The following is a 24,375-nucleotide window of genomic DNA, read 5'->3' on the forward strand; positions in this document are numbered from 1 at the left end:
AATCATTTTGCTTCATTTATGCTACCTTTAGAAAAGACCTGAACTCTGCAAGCCAAATGGACGGGCCCTACATGGCCACTCAACATGTTAAGAAATAATTTTTTAAAAAACCCACTTCAAATATCCCTCTAATCACACCCTATAATCTTATCTATCAAAAAAAAAAATGATACATTGGACAGTTCAATCCTAGATACACAGAAAGATGAGACAGTCATAACTGAAACACCTTTCATTATAATGTTGCTCAATCAGTTTGTTTTTCTTTCTTTTTTAGAGTTTATTCAAAGGAGGAAAGGTAGTGATTCTGATGGGGGGGTTTTTTTGAGTTTTTTTAAGGAATGCAAGACTGATTAGAAGAAACAAGAACACTAGGGTTAGGTTCAGTCTTCAGACCCGACCTAATTGCTGGCAACAGAGTGAATCCAACTAGAAGTATCCATGGACCAAGTGCTGGTGTTAAACCAAACAATTTAACTATCCAAAACCAGGAATGGTCCAACAGAGGCTTCTACACACTTCCAACCATGAGATTTCATTCACAAAGTTTTGGTTGATCTTGAGGTTTTAGTAGAAGACACTTTCCAAGCTGCCACACAATGGGACCAAACTAACAAAAAAAAAAATGGGTTACTTAAAGCCTGTTCTGTCATTGATTGTTTGTTGCCTTGTTGGGAATGACTTTGAATAAAAAAAACATTTCAGAATTACCAAATAAACGAGGTGCAGTAACTGTCCAGTTGAAAGTAAAATACTGACATTAGAATTTATGTAAAAGACGTATTTTCCAAGACTTCCAAAATATTGAGGTAAAAAATATACATTTTCATTTCATTTTCATCTAGTTTCAGCTCACGAGCTGTGGCCATGCTGGGGCACCGCCATTCGGTGTTGCTACATGATTTTACTTCATGAATGCTTTGTAGCAATCGACAATTGGTGCATGAGAGAGTTTGATGCAGCTGCCCTCATCTGCATCTCCTACCGTGAAGTTGGTTCATCAGGGACACCTGACAGGAAGAGGTCCAGCTTTATTTTTAAAGACATCAGCTTCCACCCCAAGATTTTTTAAAAAGTTGTATTATCAAACAAAAAAAAAAAAAAAAAAAAGGAAAGAATGAAGAAAAAGAAAGGAAAGTATTATCAAACTTACTCCGCCACCTAATAATTTCGGGGATATTTTACTCTGAGGCTTAAGATGTTCTCTGTTGTTCGAAATAACTAAAAATAAAAAAATAACAGCAGTAAGTGATAAGCAACTTACATGTCCAAAGTTTCAATAATTTACAATGTGATGTAAAACTGGTAATCAGGAAGGTTTTTAGCCATAAAAATGTGAAAGAAATTCTGGCGACAAAGATTAACTCTGGACCCACCTCCACCCCATATTGTTTGTGAGGGTTTAGAGGGTTTAGATTTGCGATACTATCCCTTTATTTTCCATTGTAGATGGGCAGATTTGCTACCTTACTATAATGGGCATTATGTCTATCTATCTGTCCGTCTATCTTTGTAATCCCCAAAATATCGTAACCATTGGTCTTGCTGTGAAGAGGGAACAGTCAGTCCTCAGGAAATGTGATTATTTCGTGGATATCGACTTTTGAGTTGATAAACCACCTTCACATTTTTATTAAAAACTAGCACTATGACCCGGCGTTGCTGGGTCATAGTGCTAGTGCATGCATATAAAGCTGCGTGCATGCGCACATACACGCGAGTACTGTCCAAATCTCCGACCAATCACATACAGCTAGCTGGCATTCAATTGGCGTATCAAGTTTCGGGCATTTTGATTGGGTTTTGGATATAAAATTCATAAAAAGTCACTTCTATTGATTTTTTAATGGCTTTTTCGGGTGACTAGGGAAATGTAAAGATGTGCCCAACCACTCTTGGACAGTTTTGAATGACCATAAAAAGTGTGAGCCCTCTAACTGAAAAATTGTGGATTTGTATAAAGGACACACACAGACATTTTGCCGTTTATATATGTAGAGATTCACCGACCACGAGTAACTCTGGATTTTCACTGTATAGTTTGTGGCCCCATGGTAGATACAAAGGGGGTCACAAGGACAGTTAATAGCAAAAATAAAATAAAGTGAGTGTCAGTATATAGTGTGATTATTTAGTGGTTATTGAAGTGTGTCAGTCTTGAGTAGTATTCAAAATAGCTGCTGTTTACATCTCAGTTTTGTCAATCAAAATAACCCATGGTAACAGAAAATCCAGACATTATTTGCATAGAACAGTGAGAGATAAGTCTTGGTTCGAATTTTTGCAACCCTAAAGATTCCACCTGCACATTCAGAGCAAACAAGGCACAGGGCCCCATTCCGATGTTTACACACAGCCTGTTATACGTTGCTACGAGTAGAGCAACAGACTCCAGTAATTTGAAAATCAGTGTCAACCAAACAGAAAATATCGTATACGAAGAAGTTTTGTAACCATATTGATATTATCAAAAGGAATACGATTCATAATTTATATAAGGAAATCTGTGAACTTTGAATGTATAAGAGTATAAACAAGTGTAAAATAGTGTAAACAACTAAAATAAAAGTATATCTAAATAACATTTTTTCTTAATGCTTTTTATGTAGATGTCAAAGGAAGCTCTGGCTTTTGTTAGGAGTGGTCCACATAACCATTCATGATACAGAGCAATTTTAATTCTATTATTCTGTAAAATAACATTTAATTAGTTTAAATGTACTCAAATGCATAAAAATAATTCTTAATTCCATTAGACATTCTAAAATACTATTAAATTTCATTCAATTTTATAAAAGGTAAAATGGGATAGAACTTATGGGATGACTTAATATATAAGCTACTGCTAACTCCTTAATTACTTAGTACTTAGAAACTGGAGTATCAAATTATTTTCCATTAGTGAGAATGAACAAAAGTCAAATTAAAAGTATCACTGTCTGAGATAACTAAGTTATTCAAAAGATATCAACATCATTAACATTTCAACTTACTATTGTTGCATTTTTGGTCAGATATTTCTCCAAGATTGTTTTGGAAGTGGGTTCTGGGCAAGTTTGCAGCTTGGTGATTATGGTCAATATTCCTGTGTTCCAACTCAAAGGCTGAAGAGTTACTTTCTCTTCTGTGTGGCATTACAGCTGCAGTATCTGGGGTGCCATGACTGAAAGGTTTTTTCCTATCTAAGGCAGGACTAGAATAAAAAGAAAAATGACAGTTTTATCATCCTCATCTTCAACAACATCAACATTCAAATATTTCCAATCAAACAAGATTTTAATGTAATTTTTAACTTACTTTTTGTAAATCTTTTTAAACACTAACTCAAAATCTATTTTTCTACGAGTTAGATATGACTAAATATTTACCATAAATCCTCGAGTATAATCTGCATTTTTTCCCCAAAATTTAACGGTCAAAATCTTTAGTGTGTACTATATACGAGGTTAAAAATGAAAAATATTTTCTAAGCAATGTCCGAGCCTCTATTTGCTGTCCGGCAATGTTTATTCAGACGCATTTTGTGATGTTGGGCGCGAAAATACCTTAAGCTAAGCCTGAAAGCAATGAAGTCATAAAAGAATCATCCATAACTTGCAGTAAGCAACATTTATTAAACGTTATTACTGTTATTTCTTTATTTTCTGCAAACAAAATGCACAAAAAAGCTACACGTTTGCATTATGTTATTATATATACAATAATAATAAAGGACATTACTGTATACATTTTTACAAACCAAGGACGTTATATAGACTTCCTTGACTAAGTTAGAGAAAGGGTGCGTATTATACACAAGGTTTAAGTTTTTCAGAGGTACAGCCCCCTAAAAATCCCCTGCGTATTATACTCAAGGGCGGACTATACTCGAGGATTTACGGTAAATATTCACTATCACATTATGACTTGGAAAAAGTGACATTTTGTTTTGGTTTTTTTCCCTCTAATTTCAAAATCAAGAAGCTGAAATTCAAGGAGACAACACAATGCATGACATTTGAACTTTAACCCTTTAGTATTTAAACCGGCCATATCCAGCCAAAATAGTTAACCTGTTTTAAGTTCAAACTGACCAGATCCAGGCCCTCACGCCTACCCTACAATGTTATTCTACATTAAGTAATTACACCATCAAGATCTTGAAGATATGAGATAATGCATGGTTAATTCAAATCAATGGGAATCAATAAGCATTATGTTTGATAGAATAATCTGAACACTAAAGGGTTAAACAGTCTTGCCTACAGTTTTCCATAAGTTGATATCATGAGATCTGAAAATTAACTGAAATCAGTAATGGCAATTACAAGTTCCATGGATATTAGATAATAGCAGATTCACCTGGAAATACTCTTTGGATCATTACCATAACAGGTATCCATAATTGGTTTAACTCTCTGGAAAAAAAAAAAAAGGAATTCAATATGGAATTTTATGAACAATGTTTTACATATTTGATTTAACTAATAATTATTCATCATGTAAAAGAAAAAAAAATTAAACATGATTTGGCACTCAGTCACCACCCTCTTTATTTTCCTTCTAGCTACTCCTACCCACCCTCACACTGTGTGACAGCCAGGTATCTCCTCTATAGCAAGACACCTGTGCTTGCCCTTCTATCATACTTTAGCCTTCAACATCTGGCATAAAGTCACCTTCCCCTCTCTCAAATATATTCCTACTAAGTTAAAGAGGCTTTTCCCTTTCCATTCTTTACTGTCTTGCAAGTTACTTGGCAACCTCACTAGTACCAGTGTCATGACAATAAAGTACCCAGTGCACACTGTAAAGTGGTTGGTGCTAGGAAGGGCATCCAGCTACAGAATGCATGCCAAGGCTGACACTGGAGCCTGATATAGCACTGCAGCTTGTCACCCCCTGTCAAATTGTCCAGTTTATGCCAGCATGGAAAACAAACATTAAATGACGATGGTATGTGCAAATACAAAATACTAGAGAGAATTACTCAACACTAAAATTCACTAACTAAAGAAACTCACAAAATTTATTGTCATGTTAAAGCTATTGTGTCCAGTTTTTAGTTGCATTGCTTTAAGTTCTCAGTTTAAACTCAGATAAGGCTGACTTAGACATTTCATCTTTTTCATGATTGATCCGCCTGACTGGCCCTCGTGCTGGTGGCACATAAAATCACCACTACACTCTTGGAGTGGTTGGCGTTAGGAAGGGCATCCAGCTGTAAAAACTCTGCCAGATCAGATTGGAGCCTGGTGCAGCCATCTGGTTCGCCAGACCTCAGTCAAATCGTCCAACGCATGCTAGCATGGAAAGCGGACGATAAACGATGATGATGATGATATGTCAGTCACATGCTAAGGTCAATGTAATGAGTCGTGAGCTCCTGCAATAATATGTGGCCTTGTATTGATGTTAGAAATCCCTAATATTAGATAAAAGCCAAGAAATTGGCTGAAACAATAAAACTGACCAAGTCCCTTACACTATTTAAATTTATCACAATCACAAGTTCAAATCCTGTCATAGAAATATTTGACCAGTACCAAGTACTAGTAATACACTAGTTTCAATTGCATCCACTGTTGTTCTATTGATACAAAAACGACTGAGTCAAGTGAAAAACAAATCGCTATTATTGTATACATACAAGATAAACACACACAGAAACAAACAAAACACAAGCCATAGTTAATTCAACAATAAATAAAGTCGTTTTAAATGTAAATTATTGCGCTACATTCATATTTATTTACTTTCACCAAACAGAAATCTCACACCTCCATTCATCTTCTACAATGATATCAGTTTTAATGAAACAGTCATCATCATCATCGTTTAACATCCGTTTTCTGCGCTAGCACGGGTTGGACAGTTCGACCGGGGTCTGGGAAGCCAGGGGCTGCACCAGGCTCCAGTCTGATCTGGCAGTGTTTCTACAGCTGGATGCCCTTCCTAATGCCAACCACTCCACGAGTGTAGTGGGTGATTTTTACGTGCCACTGGCACAGGTGCCGGAGGGGTCCGGCATCGGCCACGATCGGTTGGAGCTTTTAACGTGCCATCGGCACGGAAGCCAGCCAAGGCGGCGCTGGCAACGGCCACGTTCGGATGGTGCTTTTTATGTGCCACCGGCACAGAAGCCAGTCGAGGCAGCGCTGGTATCGGCCGAAAAAAGAGCTTTAAGCAAAGAATATACACCTTCAGTAAATAAGTAATAAAAAAAATGCTAACACGTAGTTACATAATTAAATGTCCTATCTACTCTAATAAAATAATTCACTGTTAGGAATAATGCACCAGGCCAATATTTGTAAGTGAAGGCTATGGAATTATTTGAATTTGATTCATGGTATTTGTTTTATTGAAGCTAGAGTCCTTCATAAAAGTTGATCTCAGTGGATTTGAACCCAAACCTTACAAATGTATAAAACATTTGTGCCAGATCTCAACTTTTCAATCAACTCCCCACCCTTACACATAACTAATATTAACTGCTGTTTAAAATTATGCAAGTAGCATTGAGTAGACAACAAATAGTCTCCCTTTATTCAATATATCTTCCATCTTTAAAATAGTTTTAAATAATAATAATAATGAAATTATTGTATACAGTGCTCAGGTGCACCACAATTTATCAGAAAGTGCATATAGAGTATATGCAGAAATGTACAAATGTCTGGAAAGCGAACAATGCATGAGTCAGATACATGCTTGTGTGTGTATGGAGGGGAGGAAATCAGGTGTAGTGTTGGCGAATCCCAGGAAGCATGGAAGTTTTGAAGGATGCAGTGCTCCGACAACTAACAACTGATGCTGGCAGTTTGTTCCATACAACAAATAGTCTCCCTTTATTCAACATATATTTCATCTTTAAACTAGTTCCTTCAAAGCAGTAACTTAAACAATGAGTTTTGAAAAATCCTTTTGTTTTTGTATTAAAAAGTATTAATTTAATATTTTGTTTTAATGAAATTATTTGCACAATAAAGTAAAATGTAATTTACCTGAAGAAAAACAAGATAAGGAAAAACAAACGTTTCCATATAAGATGCAGCAAGCTGAAAAAGAGCAAAACATTATTTTGTTAAATATGTTTAAATGCAGTTTAAGTGTTAAAGCTTAGTGTTACATAGAAGTCATTCATGGAAAATATAACACAGATATCTGAGATATTTTAATGAATAAGAAAAATACATGTAGATTAATTTATAAAAACTTTGAATGCACAAAAAGTTTAACTCAAAATCTTTATAGCTTCAATGTATTATTATATAGAGTAAAAAAATTCTCATATAGCGGTGGTGCCCCAGCATGGCCGCGGCCTTCGGGCTGAAACACTTTTAAGGATTTATACACAAATTCAATTCCACCCCACCTCTCTCTCATGCGCATATACATATAAGTGTAGGTACGCGTACGAAGAGATAGAAACAGAAAGTGATCCTAAACAAATTGCATTTATTAAAATATTTCACTTCCAGGGTCTTATTATTTAAATTAATTTGATGAAATATAGGTTAATGGTAAAGTTTACATCACCAATTCTCTATTTAATCTAAATACATTCTGAAATATAATTAGGAACCAATAAATGAACCTTTACAGGGTTGCTTAACCAACCAGAGATAGCAACCAAACCCACTTCTCAAATTCTTTTGTTTTTCTGAGAAAAAGGACACATTGGATAACAAAGTCTGAAAGTAAGACAGGATGGTCACAACTGGGTCGTCTGTAATCAAAGGTTTGCTTAATCAGAGGTGACACAGAATTAAGCTAAAATATCTAAATTTAATTCTTTACTCAGCTGTCACTGAGCATTTTTCTCATACACATATACTCTTTACTCTTTTACTTGTTTCAGTCATTTGACTGCGGCCATGCTGGAGCACTGCCTTTAGTCGAGCAAATCGACCCCGGGACTTATTCTTTGTAAGCCCAATACTTATTCTATCGGTCTCTTTTGCCGAACCACTAAGTGACGGAGACGTAAACACACCAGCATCGGTTGTCAAGCAATGCTAGGGCGACAAACACACACACACACACACATATATATATATATATATATATATACATATATATATACGACAGGCTTCTTTCAGTTTCCGTCTACCAAATCCACTCACAAGGCTTTGGTCGGCCCGGGGCTATAGCAGAAGACACATGCCCAAGATGCCACGCAGTGGGACTGAACCCGGAACCATGTGGTTGGTTAGCAAGCTACTTACCACACAGCCACTCCTATTTTTACGACAATTCTCAGAAAGATTAAAAAGATAAAAAGACAATTGTATAAAAGATAGCATAAAACCAATCACTTACTAACTGGGTGTTTGTGAAGCAAATAGATGCTGCATTGCCCCAATTAGTTCGAATTTCATCAAAACATTGATATGGCTCCCATCCGTACACACGTAGCATGTTTGCACTGGTAGCAAATAAACAGGACCCAGATGGATGGAAGAGTATGTTGCTAAAAAAAAGCAAATGAAACAGACATTATTACACCAATAAATACAAGAACATATTCTTTGTGGAAAATAGCGATTTGACGTCTATATCTAGCATGTGTGGAGGCGTAATGGTCCAGTGGTTAGGGCAGCGGACACGCGGTCGGAGAATCGCAGTTTTGATTCCCATACCAGGCGTTTTGTGTGTTTATTGAGCGAAAAACACCTAAAATAGCTCCACGAGGCTCCGGCAGGGGGTGGTGATCCCTGCTGTACTCTTTCACCACTCTTTCTCCCACTCTTTCTTCTGTTGGCCTGCTCGCTTAGCCAGCGGGGTGGCGTCGTTCAAAGGCTAAAACAACGCAAATGCATTGTGACCAGCGATGTGTAGCAACATCTGATGGTCTGGTCGGTCACGTGATCACGTGACGTGATCTAGCATGTTGACCGTCCACTTTTAGTGGTCAGTCCTTTAAATTTTGTATGTAAAAAACATTTTAATCTTCGGATTTTTTTAATATGCTGGGACACTGGTTTTAATTGATTAATATCAATTTCTACCCTTATTAAATTTTAAATTAAATAAATATGTTCTCTAACCGGTAAATTGACTGCTGCTACTTATTAGCTGCAGGGTAGTTTTTTCCGATCTCAGCGCGCCAAAGTGAAGGCATTTGAAAGATACACAAAAATATAATCAGTTGGACTCCATGCATGCGAGACTCAGGTCAAACGTTTTTGCATCTAGTCCTGCAAATTGTATTTCTATATGACAGACCATGCTGACGAGATTGCAGTTTATCCTTGCGGATATTAATAACCGAAACTGATTCAGTACATAGGTAATCATTTTTATTTCGTATATTTTCATTTGTCTTGCTTATTTTTAATGCTTTGGTTTGTGCTGAGTTTTTATTTGAGAACATATTCTTTGTGGAAAATAGCGATTTGACATCTATATCTAGCATGTTGACCGTCCACTTTTAGTGGTCAGTCCTTTAAATTTTGTATGTAAAATTAAAATGAGGTTCAATAGCTGTAATAGCTATGAACTAGTGGTTGGATTGTTAGAGGTGAAATGGAAACTGATACAAAACAGTTAAAGAAAAAGAAAAGTCTTTCTAAAACTAAAATGCTTTTTATGTATTATAATAGAGTACAAATGAAGCCTCCCCAACATTTCAAGAGATGAATGATAATACAGCTGACAGGGAACTATTCTCAACTTTGTTCTTTGCTCTGGAGTGCCTGTAAGTCTTTACTATAAATTAATGGCAGTGCTCTAATTGCAAAATCCCTCAAGAAGTTGTGAGAAGTTCAAAGCCTGGAAGAGGAGACTTCAACCAAGATGATGATGAATCAGGATGAACATGGATAACATTAGGTTATCATCATCATCATTTAGCGTCCGCTTTCCATGCTAGCATGGGTTGGACGGTTCAACTGGGGTCTGTGAAGCCAGAAGGCTGCACCAGGCCCAGTCTGATCTGGCAGTGTTTCTACAGCTGGATGCCCTTCCTAACGCCAACCACTCCGTGAGTGTAGTGGGTGCTTTTTACGTGCCACTCGCACAGGTGCCAGATGGAGCTAGCAAACGGCCACGGACGGATGCTGCTTTTTATGTGCCACCGGCACTAGTATCAATAATTAGTAAATAAAAAAATGACAAGCACCAGGTAAATGATCGTTTCTAATATGCAGAAAAGTTTGGCAGTAAAATATACAGGAGAGGTGTAAAAAGGCTGCAGATAAATGAGCCGAGATTCCTTATTATCTACCTATGTCTGCAATAAGCATTTGATTATCCTGTTGGATTTTCTTTGTGCTCATCATCCAATGAGGTTCTTGTTCATTAATGCATGAAATTAAAAAAAGGTCATCAAGGCAAGCCCCACCACTGACGGAATGTAGACAGGCTTCAGATATGATCTGACCTCACTAAAGATAGGTAGCAATGAGTTCAAGGTAAACATGGAAATTGAGAAGTTGGTTAACATGTAGTGTGAATAATAATCATCATCATCATCATCGTTTAACGTCCGTTTTCCATGCTAGCATGGGTTGGACGGTTCAACTGGGGTCTGGAAAGCCAGGAAGGCTGCACCAGACTCCAGTCTGATCTGGCAGTGTTTCTACAGCTGGATGCCCTTCCTAACGCCATCATCATTTAATGTCTGTTGTCCATGCTGGCAAGCTGGAAGGCTGCACCAGACCCCAGTCTGATTTGGCATGGTTTCTATGTCTGGATGCCCTTCCTAATGCCAACCACTCCGAGAGTGTAATGAGCGCTTTTATGTGCCACCGGCACAGGTGCCATTTGCATGACACTGGTATCTGCCATGACTGCGATTTCACTTGGCTCAATGGGCCTTCTTAAGCAATACCAACATTTATTTGCACCAATGTCACAAACTAAACAGATAATCTTGTCTAAGGATTCAAAATAAGTATCAAGAGTTATTGAATGCACACCTATCAAACTTGTGTCAACACTGAATAAAGAAATATGGAAAATGAAGATGAAATAATGCACGCTTTGAAATAGAATTCTTAAAATCAAATCAAAGATAAACTTACTCAACACCATGTGATATTTCTGGAGTAGAGCTAACTAAGTGAAAATTTTCTAAATCCCAAAATTTAACAGTCCTGGAAGAAAAATATACATGAATGAATTACGTCATCTACGCAATTAAATCTTATTTTAATTAAAGATACAAGGGACATTTTTATTATTTTTACTTTCTTTTTGTAAAATGGTATTAAATTTTAACAAGTAATTTATTAAGTTATGGTACAAATTATCCCAGCAATATTTCTAATATATACAAATTTATTTAATACAATAGTATGCACAGACCTTAAAATTAATTAAAGGTAAAAAAGAGTAATACACCAATAAACTAAGATTTGTCATCTTTGAAGAGAAGAAAAAATTGAAACAGGATTTTAAAATTATAGTAAAATTCTGACAGTGAAAAAACTGCAAGTCTAAACAAAGAATTTAAGGGCTTACCTATCAGAACTGCCTGAAGCCAATAATAGTTCACCAGGATGAAAGTCAACTACGTTGACACCAGATTTATGTCCTTTCAAATCTGCTAATAATTTACCTGCTTTTAAATCCCACAACTGAAAGTAAAAAAGGTAAAAAAAATAATAATAATAATAATTTTGATTTCTTACATTGACACAAGGTCGTAAATTTGTATTTGAGGGATCTCATCATCTAAATTTACTCAAGTGCATGTTTAGTACTTATCTTATCAACCCTGAAGGTATAAAAGCAAAGTTGATTCAACATCTAAACTTAGACTGTAAAAGTATACAGCCAAATACTAGCGTAAGGCGCTTAGTCTAATGCTCAGCTATTTCTGCCTGCAAAATGTTTTCAAAGGTATTGATCAAAATGTCACATTGCAGTTATATATATTTCTTTATTGCCCACAGGGGGCTAAACATAGAGGGACAAACAAGGACAGATTACATCGATCCCAGTGCGAAATTGGTACTTTATTTATTGACCCCGAAAGGATGAAAGGCAAAGTCGACCTCGGCGGAATTTGAACTCAGAACGTAACGGCAGACGAAATGCGGCTACGCATTTCACCCGGCGTGCTAACGTTTCTGCCAGCTCACCGCCTTTTTATAATATAATAACATTGCAGTTATTATATAGATATCATCATAATCTAACGTCTGCCTTCCATGTTGGCATGGGTTGCACTGTTTGACAAGGGGCTGGCCAGGCAGGAGCCTGCACCAAATTTCTGTGTCTGTTTTTGCCAGGTTTTTACAGCTGGTTGCCCTTCCCAACACTAACTGCACGGCAGGGTGGACTGAGAGCTTTTTACGTGGCACAAGCACAAGCAAGGTCAGTTTTGGCATGATTTTCACGGTTGGATGTCCTTCCAAACACCAACCACCCAGCAGGGTGGACTGGATGCTTTCCAAGTGGCGCCACCAGTGGCAGGGTCTTGCAAGACAAACAATAGCACAGTGAAAAAATAAGATGTAACTGTAACAGCAGGAGTGGCTGTGTGGTAAGTAGCTTGCTAACCAACCACATGGTTCCGGGTTCAGTCCCACCGCATGGCATCTTGGGCAAATGTCTTCTGCTATAGCCCCGGGCCGACCAATGCATTGTGAGTGGATTTGGTAGACGGAAACTGAAAGAAGCCTGTCGTATATATGTATATATATATATATGTGTGTGTATGTGTTTGTGTGTCTGTGTTTGTCCCCCTAGCATTACTTGACAACCGACAGATATTGCTTGACAACTAACAGATATACTCCAGCCTCTGGCCCATAGGTATGCCATCGCCTCTATCACTTCTATTATGGCTTCTTTTCTTTGGAGCTGGCTCTAATTGTACCTCCACCTCATGTCGCTATTGATACATCTAACCCTCACACTAAATGTTATGGCCAGTCTTTTCTCCGCAGAATATTAGTTTCCTGAAATCTCCTCCCTCCTCATGAATTCCCTGCAGCTGTTCATCGACAACAGTTTCGATGGAACATCAATGGCATCAACCTCACTGGTCTCAGAGGGTCCACAAAGGCCAGGGACATTATTCACTGCTCCAGACTCAGCAAGTAAAGAAGAAAAGGTAGGAACCATTACCTCCTCACAATGAAGAGACAAAACACTATGGCGTAGTACAAACGAACAAGGCAGTGATTTTTAAGAACAGCATGTTATCTGACATTGCCTCAGTTCATATAAACATTGGGAATAGACATGAAATCATCTGGAGATGTTATCTATGATAAACACACATGATGTCCAAGAGTACATATATCTTACATCCATTAGACAGCATAAAATCAGGACTAAGTGCCAACTCTCTCAGGCTTCATAAATATTTGGAGACATTCCTCTTCTCTTTTTTAATACTTGTTTCAGTCATTTGACTGTGGTCATGCTGGGGCAATGCCTTTGAAGAATTTTTAGTCAAAATAATTGAACCCAGTACTTTTTATTTAAGCCTGGTACTTATTCTATTGATCTCTTTTGCCAAACCGCTAGGTTATGGGGATGTAAACACACCAACACTGGTTGTCAAGTAGTGGTGGGGGACAAACAGAAACACATGCATAGGTATATATACAATGAGCTTCTTTCAGTTTCAGTCTACCAAATCCACTCACAAAGCTGTGGTCAGCCCAAGACTACAGTAGAAGACACTTGCCCAAGGTGCCACACAGTGGGAATGAACCCAGAACCATGTGGTTGTGAAGCAAGCTTCTTACCACACAACCACACCTGCACCTAGGTTTTCTTTACTGTTATACATTTTATAAAGTTAGCAGATTTCAATAGTTTAATCATCCTCTTAGTCACGTAAAATGTAGGTGCTATTACTCACAGTTGAACCGTCTAGTTAAATTTCTTAACCAAAGAGCTGCAAATAGGTACCTTATTTCTTTACTGCCCACAAGGGGCTACACACAGAGGGGACAAACAAGGACAGACAAACGGATTAAGTCGATTACATCGACCCCAGTGTGTAACTGGTACTTATTTAATCGACCCCGAAAGGATGAAAGGCAAAGTCAACCGCGACGGAATTTGAACTCAGAACGTAATGGCAGATGAAATACCTATTTCTTTACTACCCACAAGGGGCTACACACAGAGGGGACAAACAAGGACAGACAAAGGGATTAAGTCGATTACATCTACCCCAGTGCATAACTGGTACTTATTTAATTGACCCCGAAAAGATGAAAGGCAAAGTCGACCTCAGCGAAATTTGAACTCAGAACATAACGGCACACGAAATATGGCTACGCATTTCGCCCGGTGTGCTAATGTTTCTGCCAGCTTGCCGCCCTGCAACCAGAACAAATATTGCAGCCAGAACAAAATATTCCAACTGGAACAAAAATATTGCAAAGCAATTTTTCCGATGATCTAACGTAGCAGCAGACGAAATATCACTAAGCATTTCGCCCGGCGTGCTAATGTTTCTGCAAGCTTGCCACCTTGGAGAGGACAGTTTGCCATTTAAAGCTATGAGGTGCAATTAACAAAACCTGAGTTCAAATTATTCCATGAATCAGGAGAAAGCCAACAAATGAAGCCATTCAAGTGTATCTTTACTTGAAGCACAACACAAACATATTCAGAGATGCTCCAATGGGTTATGACATTTAGCAGCTACCTTTTGGTGCTTGCACGGGACACAGAGTTTGCTGAGGCAGATTTTCTATAACTGGATGCCCTTCTTGTCACCAACCAACCCTCACCTGTTTCCAAGCAAGGTAATATTTCCCCAATGGCCAGACATGCTTTCCATGGAAGAATGGAAGAACATAGTTTGTATGATGGTGATACTCATTTACAACCATCACAGGATGTCATGGTAAAGGTACACACAAACACACCTACTCTCTCTCTCTCACTCACTCCTTCCCTCTCACACACACACACACACACACACAATCACAAAGGCTTTCTTAAACCCTTTCGTTACTGTATTTACTTTGAGATGCTCTGTGCTTCTTTCAGTTACTTTAATCCTTTTGTTACTGTATTTATTTTGAGATGCTCTGTGTTTCTTTCAATTACTTTAAATATAACAAAGAATTTAGTAAAATGACTTAGCTATCATTAAGCTAGTGTTAGGAACATAAATTGTGACTAAGGTTTGGTGGAAGATTTTAATTCAAAACTTATGTAAACAAGACATTTGTACTCAGAGCCAGAGCCGGTTTCAGCCGGGTTGGTAACGAAAGGGTTAAATATAACAAAGAGTTTAGTAAAATAACTTTATCACTCAGTTAGTGATAGGAACATAAATTGTGGCTAAGGTTTGGTGGAAGATTTTGATTCAAAACCTATGAAAACAAGGCATTTGTACTCAGAGCCAGAGCCAGTTTCAGCCGGGTTGGTATCAAAAGGGTTAAGTTTCCGTCTACCAAATCCACTTACAAGGCTTTGGTTGCCCCAGGGATATAAAAAAAAGACACATGCCCATGAAGCTGTGCAGTGGGACTGAACACAAGACCACAGGGTTGGGAAACTAACCTCTTACCCATACAGCCACACCCACACCTATTGGTAGTACAATAATTACATGATCAACAACTGGCTAAAAAACTGAACATTATCTTCTATTCTAACACCACTAAACCAGAGTCAGAAAAAACACTCTTTCAATCTTCCCTCGTGATAAAGCAGTTTTATAGCTTTTATATCTGGATTACAAAGAGAATCAATATAATACTGCTTCTGCTTCATATGCTGGTAAGATTAATATTCAGTTGTTGAGCCTCAGATAAGTCCTGGTCAACGATGACCACATCATCATTCTCCTAAACGCAGAGTACATTATTTAATGAGTTCTTATCACAAGATGGTTGTTCATGATTTGAGAAGGCATTTGGCTGCTACTTGTAACAGATGGAGCAGCAACCACATGGTAGTTCCTTCATTGGCTCAGGTTAAAAGTACATGCAGCTTGTTTCTTCTTCACCCGCTGAGACTTCAGAATAGTCGTCAATATTAATCAATAAATATTGATTTCTTATATTTGCACAAGGTTTTAAGATTGTAGGCAAGAAGGAATATCATCAACTGAATCATCCCTACTGTATTACTGGTATGTATTGTATCACACTCTCACCTCCATGCCAGCACCCCACTGGGGTGGAAGCCAAAGCCAACCATGACAGGATTTGAACTCAAAGCATTTAAAAAAAGAAAAGGAAACCATACAATGCTGTGGCCTACAATACTGTGCTCTAACTTTGGCACTAGGCCAGTGATTTGCAAGGAGGGTAGGAGACACAATTGACCCTAGTACCTAATTAATAATTACTTCATTGACCCCCAAAAGATGAAGACTCATGCTGACATTGGTAGGGTTTGAACTCAGAACATATAGAGGTATGGCTAAAAACTACAAGGTATTTACTCTTGACTCAGAGCTGGCAGAAACGTTAGCACACCGGGTGAAATACGTAGCCGTATTTAGTCTATCTTTACGTTCTGAGTTCAAATTCCGCCGAGGTCGACTTTGCTTTTCATCCTTTCGGGGTCGATAAATTAAGTACCAGTTACGGACTGGGGTCAATGTAATCGACTTAATCCGTTTGTCCCCTCTGTGTTTAGCCCCTTGTGGGTAGTAAAGAAATAGGTATTTACTCTTGACATGTTACCTTACCAATGTCTTGTAGTGGTTTATAATACCTTTGTAGCTACACCTCAGAAACGAATGCAAGAAAATAGATATATTAAAATAGTTACAAGCTGACACTGATTCTATTTTTTTTTTCTGTGATAAAATAGCTGACACTCATCTGAGAGAATAAGAAAAATAATATCAATGAAATATCAAAAATTATATAATTTAAAGCCAATTTGTACCTCATTTCTTTACTGCCCACAAGGGGCTACACACAGAGGGGACAAACGAGGACAGACAAACGGATTAAGTCGATTATATCGATCCCAGTGCATAACTGGTACTTATTTAATCGACCCCGAAAGGGTGAAAGGCAAAGTCGACCTTGGCGAAATTTAAACTCAGAACATAGCAGCAGACGAAATACCACTAAGCATTTCGCCCGGCATGCTAACGTTTCTGCCAGCTTGCCACCTTGGAGAGGACATCTGGGTTTACTAAAATGACAAGACAAAAATTTAAGGAAGTTTTGGGAGTCACAGTTGTTTGGGAAGTAATTTGATAAAAAAAAAAAAACTAATAGGCGCAGGAGTGGCTGTGTGGTAAGTAGCTCGCTAACCAACCACATGGTTCCTGGTTCAGTCCCACTGCGTGGCATCTTGGGCAAGTGTCTTCTGCTGTAGCCCCGGGCCGACCAATGCCTTGTGAGTGGATCTGGTAGACGGAAACTGAAAGAAGCCTGTCGTATATATGTATATATGTGTGTGTGTGTTTGTCCCCCTAGCATTGCATGACAACCAATGCTGGTGTGTTTACATCCCCGTCACTTAGCGGTTCGGCAAAAGAGACCGATAGAATAAGTACAGGGCTTACAAAAGAATAAGTCCCGGGGTCGATTTGCTCGACTAAAGGCGGTGCTCCAGCATGGCCGCAGTCAAATGACTGAAACAAGTAAAAGAGTAAAAGAGAAAGAGAGAGTAATAACTTGTGGTGTACTTACTTTTACAATCCCATCATCCCCTGCTGAAGCAATCCAGCCTCCGTCAGGGCTGAACTGTAAATTGTTAACTGAACCTTGGTGGCCCTGAAAGAAATCAGTTGATAATTTATAGAAACAGAAACAAAAGCAACTGATAAACAACAAAAAAGTTTCTCTGAAATATATAAGGAGAAATGAAATAAATAGTTTATGTTATGTTGTTTATCTTTAGGCAAGATTTATAGTTTTTGTTGTTTAATTTCAAGTTTGCTTCTAATACAACAAACTTATGATTAAAAGCTTTTCCAGATATGACAATGAAATCCTTCTATATCGAATTGTCATAATGCATCTAGCACTACAATATCAAATGTGACTTTTGTTTTGTAATATAGTAGGTAATGATACATGGAAGATTTGGCTGCTATTTTTAGCAAGCCAAGTAACACAGATCTTGTTGACTCATAACAAAATGGTTGGCAAAGATGGTAGATACTTCTCATTAGCAAGGCTTTCTTTTTCATATTTTGCCTCCACCCTCACAACGAGAAAAAAGGGGTTTTTTTTTAATTGTTAGATGTCTGATTATAGGTGAAGGAAAGTGTCTGGCAATAATTAACAGATGTTATTACAAGATTACATAAACAGGTAAATTGATTGATACTACCAACAATACTGTACATAGAAAAAGGTATTAAAACAGTTACCTTATATCTATATATGCAGCTTTTCCGTTTAATGTCCCATAACTGGAAAGAAAATTGGAAACATTACATAAAAGAGATACAACAAAATTGAAATGAAATTGAAAGAGAATGGATTCCATAAGTTAGTGTCACCATAGAGTATCCATTATTTTCAATGGGTTCATGCTAGCCTTCTGTATCAAGAATTACTTCCACAGTTCTGACAAGTAACTGACCTTAAAATATCTTTCCATTATCTCTATATTTTAAGTCCTAAGCAAAACTTGTTTTTTTTCAGTGGAGATGTCTAGAAAATTAAGTCGTGTAAAATTGCATGAGTCTAGAAGACTCGTCTTCTACGCTGCCAGTTTATGATATTCTAGGAAGGAAAATTAGACATTTGAAATGTAGAACTTTGGTATCCCTTAATAGAGAAATATCCATTTTCGCTTATTTTTTTATTGATTGAAGCAGTTGATCCCTCTCACTTGCAATAGCTTCTTCAGATTCTCTCATTCAAAAAATACTATGCTTTTATCTGTGTGACCTAACTGCAGTTAAAGGGAAGCCAGGAGAGAATCTAACAGATATTACAACTGAATCTAATGACCAAGTTTTCAATAACAAAATGTATTAAAATTTTTATACATATATTTTGTGTTCTTTTAATTATTTTCATTGACGACTGGCTTCTGTGCCGGTGGCACATAAAAAGCACCATCCGAATGTGGCCGATGCCAGCACCGCCTCGACTGGCTTCTGTGCCGGTAGCACATAAAAAGCACCATCCGAACGTGGCCGATGCCAGCGTCGCCTTGGCTGGCTTCCGTGCCGGTGGCACGTTAAAAGCACCAACCGATCGTGGCCGATGCCAGACTCCCCTGGCACCTGTGCCGGTGGCACGTAAAAAGCACCCACTACACTCGCGGAGTGGTTGGCGTTAGGAAGGGCATCCAGCTGTAGAAACACTGCCAAATCAGACTGGAGCCTGGTGCAGCCCCTGGCTTCCCATACCCTGGTCGAACCGTCCAACCCATGCTAGCATGGAAAGCGGACAGTAAATGATGATGATGATGATGATGACCGAGCAACCCAACGTGCTTTAACTATGTCAAAAAATAATTAATGTAGTAGTTTGGAACTGCACAAGAGTCAGTCCAGCAGCACTGGCCACGACCTCGCTCGAATGTTTTGTTCACGTGGCACGTGAACAAAACATTTGAGCGAGGTCATTGCCAGTGCTGCTGGACTGACTCTTGTGTAGGTGGCATGTAAAAAACACCATTTTAGAGCGTGGCCGTTGCCAGTACCGCCAGACTGGCCCACGTGCCAGTGGCACTTTAAAAGCACCCACTACACTCTTGGAGTGGTTGGCGTTAGGAAGGGCATCCAGCTGTAGAAACTCTGCCAGATCAGATTGGAGCCTGGTGCAGCCATCTGGTTTGCCAGTCCTCAGTCAAATCGTCCAATCCATGCTTGCATGGAAAGCGGACATTAAACGATGATGATGATTTGGAACAAAGATTTTTTCTCTTCATGTGCAATAGTCATTATGACTATTTGCTTCAATAAATTTTCAGGGCTTTAGTGAAGCAAACTAGCTTCTGTTGTTTTCACTGACCCATTAACCTGGTGCTTAGAAAACAGCCTAACAAACTGTTACTGCATTAAAATTGGATGGAATGTTTAGCTACTGAAATTTCATATTTAAGTAATAAGATTAAGTAGATACATGAATATTAACAGTTTAAATTCTTGTATAGAAATCTACTTGAAAACACCCTTGTTCCATGATATCAACTTGCCCAAAATGGCTAATATTAAAGTGTTTATATCTAAATTAAAATCTTTAGTATATCATCACATTTGGCATTAGGAAGAGCATCCGGTCATAGAAACCATGCCAAATCAGATTGGAATCTGGTGCAGCTCTCCAGCTTACATTAAAGCATTTAGTGCAGCATTGGAAACCTACCACTGCTATTATTTAATAGTAAAACCATCTACAATTCTAAAAAAAAAAACTATTAAAAAAAAAACATTGTAACACTGGACAGACTACTGAGTAATATAATAATAGCTATTATTTGTATAATTCCTATTGTACAACAAAAGAAAAAGGCTATAGCAAAAATATAAAATATTTTTCAAATTATTGTTTTAGAATTTAAATTTACCATAAATTCATAATACAACATATAATATCAAAAAGAAAAATAAATTGAAGATTTAACCTAGAACGAAAAAAATAAAATATCTAAAATGCAACGTTAAACAAACAACTATTCTAAAAATAAAAAGAACACATTTTAAATAGACATTGTATGTGGGTAACTGAATAGAAGAGATCTAGTTTCAATTTCCATTTAAGCCACCTCACTTCACTAACACTGTACCTATGATCACCGATGTAAACCAATGATTGCCCTTCCTAACGCCACCCCTGTCATTGTATATGAATTTGAAATCTCTTGTGCTGAGTCATAATGGTGGTTATGAAACTTCTAAGCCTTCTCTCTCTCACACACACACACACAGAAACTCAACAACTAAACACACACAAATAATTATTTCTTTACTACCCACAAGCGGCCACACACAGAGGGGGACAAACAAGGACAGACAAACGGATTAAGTCGATTACATGGCTGGACACTCTTCCTTTCACCAAGCCTCACCCGCTTCCAAACAAGGTCATATTTCTCCCATGGCCAGACATGTTGTTTATGGAAGATTGGGAATGAAGAACACTACATGTATAATGGTGACACATGTTTACAACTATCAAAGAAGGTCAACACAAGGAGACACAAACACACACACACACACATACATAAACACACCCATAGGAATACACCCCCAATACCACCACACACATATATATATCATCATCATCATCATTTAACGTCCGTTTTCCGCGCTAGCACGGGTTGGACGGTTCGACCGGGGTCTGGGAAGCCAGGGGCTGCACCAGGCCCCAGTCTGATCTGGCAGTGTTTCTACAGCTGGATGCACTTCCTAACGCCAACCACTCCGCGAGTGTAGTGGGTGCTTTTTACATGCCAGGGGAGTCAGGCATCGGTCACGATCGGTTGGTGCTTTTAACGTGCCACTGGCACGGAAGCCAGTCAAGGCAGCGCAGGCATCGGCCACATTTGGATGGTGCTTTTTATGTGCCACCGGCACAGAAGCCAGTCGAGGCGGCACTGGCATCACACATGCATGCACACACCCACATACACACACATAAATGATGGGCTTCTTTCAGTTTCCATCAACCAGATCCACTCAGGAAGCTTTGGTCAGCCTGAAGCTATAGCAGAAGATACTTTGTCAAGATGTCACGCAGAGGGCATGAACACAAAACGATGCGGTTGGGAAGCAAGCTATTTAACCACACTGCCATGCCAGCACCTGTTAACAAATGTTAAAATGCACAAAAATGAAACCAAATAAAATTTGTTAAATACATTTAAACCCCTTTAATCTCAACCTGCCCAAGACAATAATTGCTTCTATGATACAAGCCTCCTATCTTAACCCTTTCATTACCAACCCGGCTGAAACTGACTCTGAGTACAAAAGTCTTGTTTTCATAAGTTTTGAATTAAAATCTTCCACCAAACTTTAGTCACAATTTATATTCTTAACCCTAGATGAATGATAACTAAGTTATTTTACTAAATTCTTTGTTATATTTAAAGTAATTGAAAGAAACACAGAGCATCTCAAAATAAATACAGTAACGAAAGGGTTAATGTGCTCTAAATTAAAATTTCCTATTAAGATTTCATGTTAATTTGCATTCCTAATCTCAGCTTAATAGTGACAAAGTTATTTTATTACTATGTTCTTTATTATTTTTAAAATCAATTGAATGGAGATTTGTATTTCAATAGAGATATGGTAACAATGGGGTTAATGTCATAACTGTTAATCTATAAAGCATTTTGATTAATACCACAGCTCTGTGTTTCAGGGAACAGTTTATTCTGGAGTAACTTCTCAAAGATTTAATCGGAGCAGTTTCTCTTAATGAAGAATGAACTCTTTCAGTAGAGCGAACAAGAAACCTCTTTAAAAGTTGGCACCACGAAATAATATTGGACAACTTACTTTTATACTAGAATCTGTAGAGGCCGATGCAATGAAGTCTCCGGTCGGATGAAAAGCAATACTTTTAATTCCAGATCTGTGTCCATAAAACGTTTTTTGAACTGGAAATATCAACAAGTTTATAATGAAGACATATTACAAAGTGATGGTATGATAGCATCAGAAGAAATGTTTGGTGTGACAGAGTGTTTCACTTGTGCAACAGTTTAACTCGAACATTAACAGCAGCAGTCGTATTTGTTTTCTTTTTTGCTTTTTGATACATCTATAGCTATCACCAAAAAGACGATGAAAGGCTGAGAATATAATTTGGCCTAAAATTGAGTGAATAGATGAGTTTTTGGGTAACTAGCATTTAAGTTAAAGGTTTATCTCAAGCTGTAGCTAGTTTTGAGTTTCTTGCCAAATAAATGCTTTATTATTATCATTATTATTACCAGCTCACCACATTAATCATCATCATCATTCAGCATCCGCTTTCCATGCTAGCATGGGTTGGACGGTTCAACTGGAGTCTGGGAAGCCAGAAGGCTGCATCAGGCCCAGTCCAAACACTGCCAGATCAGACTGGGCCTGGTGCAGCCTTACGGCTTCCCAGACCCCAGTTGAACCGTCCAACCCATGCTAGCATGGAAAGCGGACGCTAAATGATGATGATGATGATGATGATGATTAAGGTGGTGAACTGGTAGAACTGTTAGTCAAACCATTGCTTTAAGTGAAACACCAACGACAATAAATGAAGAAATAGCAAAGAGTTACCAAAAACATTTAAATATTTGCTCTAATGTTTGTAAGTGATAGAAAACGTTACCTTTCAGTGTCTCTAGATCCCATACTTTAAATGTTCCAGATCGTGTTCCTGTAGCAACTTTTTCTTCAGAGTGGTCAAACCGAACAGCTTCAATGGGCGATACATGACCAAATAAGCTCTACGGATAAAAAGAGTCACACAAGAAAAGGTTGCATTTTGGGGGAAAAGTTTACAGATTAATTTTACAGTGATTAAATAAGTAATTATTGACCTACCATGATAGCTGTGTACCCATCTTTGCAAAGTGTCCAAAGATTGATTTTTCTGTCCTCACCTCCAGTAACCAACACCGATGATTTGTGCCCTAATGCAAGACAATTTATAGTCTGTGCATGTGCAGCAAATTCCGCTTTAAAAAGAGAAAAATAGAAAATTGGAAAATGGAATTTTCATTATTTTTATAATTTTGACTAAAACTAAGAAATATTGTGACAGAACATTTATGTTTGAACTAGCAGTATCGCCCGGCGTTGCTCGGGTTTGTAAGGGAAATAACTATATAAGCATTTTTAGAGAGTTATAGCCAAAAATGCATTAAAAATGGAAAACAAATGATGGTAAATTTTTTTTTAAATCATAGACTCATCGTAGATTCGCGCTAATACCCAGAAGGGCTCGATATGAATCACGACTATAAGATACCGGGTTTTGGTTAAACTGCACCGCAAAATGTGGGAGTAGTTAGGAATCTAAATCGTAGGAGACAGACACACAACTTCTCTTTTATATATAAAGATATGGAAAACTAGATGCAAGTGTAACCAGTGTAAAAAAGATTGTTGGTTGTATGACAATAAATGGATGGTTCTAAATTATTCAATGATAAAAATTCACTTATTTGATCAACTAAATTACCTGCTCCTGAATTAATGTATAGGAGGTTGAAGATTCCACAGACACATGTGCCCTTAATATAATTCCCAGGTGGAACCAGCAAAACAGTGTATGAGTGGCAAGGTTCTACTTTGCAATTACAAGTACAATCCATCCAATGGGTTCCATACAATTTCTGTCAACCCAATTTCACTCACAGCAGATAGTTTGACCCAATGCCACAGAGTGGAATCAAACCCAAAATCTCGAGGTTGCAAAGTGAACTTCTTAACTATTCAGCCATACAGCACCTTCAACAACAATATCAGTGATGTTAATACTGAATAACACTCAAATCAAGATGATTATTCAATCTACAAGAAATGCAGCCAAATCT

The 24,375-nt window shown here is 37.9% G+C and overlaps 1 protein-coding gene across 1 annotated transcript in view; it reads right to left on the reverse strand.

Moving 5' to 3' along the window:
- The window catches only part of LOC115210275 (katanin p80 WD40 repeat-containing subunit B1), a 72,530-nt gene that overhangs the window by 4,142 nt on the left and 44,013 nt on the right, over positions 1-24,375 (reverse strand). The window contains exons 2-13 of the mRNA XM_029778765.2: positions 23,381-23,514; positions 23,166-23,283; positions 22,352-22,452; positions 18,257-18,298; positions 17,571-17,654; positions 11,449-11,564; positions 11,010-11,081; positions 8,305-8,455; positions 6,987-7,040; positions 4,342-4,397; positions 2,994-3,193; positions 1,154-1,221 (exon numbers count right to left, since the gene is read on the reverse strand). Coding sequence (XP_029634625.1) covers positions 1,154-1,221; positions 2,994-3,193; positions 4,342-4,397; positions 6,987-7,040; positions 8,305-8,455; positions 11,010-11,081; positions 11,449-11,564; positions 17,571-17,654; positions 18,257-18,298; positions 22,352-22,452; positions 23,166-23,283; positions 23,381-23,514 — 1,196 coding nt within the window. The remainder of the gene's footprint in view (positions 1-1,153; positions 1,222-2,993; positions 3,194-4,341; positions 4,398-6,986; positions 7,041-8,304; positions 8,456-11,009; positions 11,082-11,448; positions 11,565-17,570; positions 17,655-18,256; positions 18,299-22,351; positions 22,453-23,165; positions 23,284-23,380; positions 23,515-24,375) is intronic.

Source organism: Octopus sinensis, linkage group LG4, assembly GCF_006345805.1.
Source record: "Octopus sinensis linkage group LG4, ASM634580v1, whole genome shotgun sequence".
Taxonomy (NCBI): domain Eukaryota; kingdom Metazoa; phylum Mollusca; class Cephalopoda; order Octopoda; family Octopodidae; genus Octopus; species Octopus sinensis.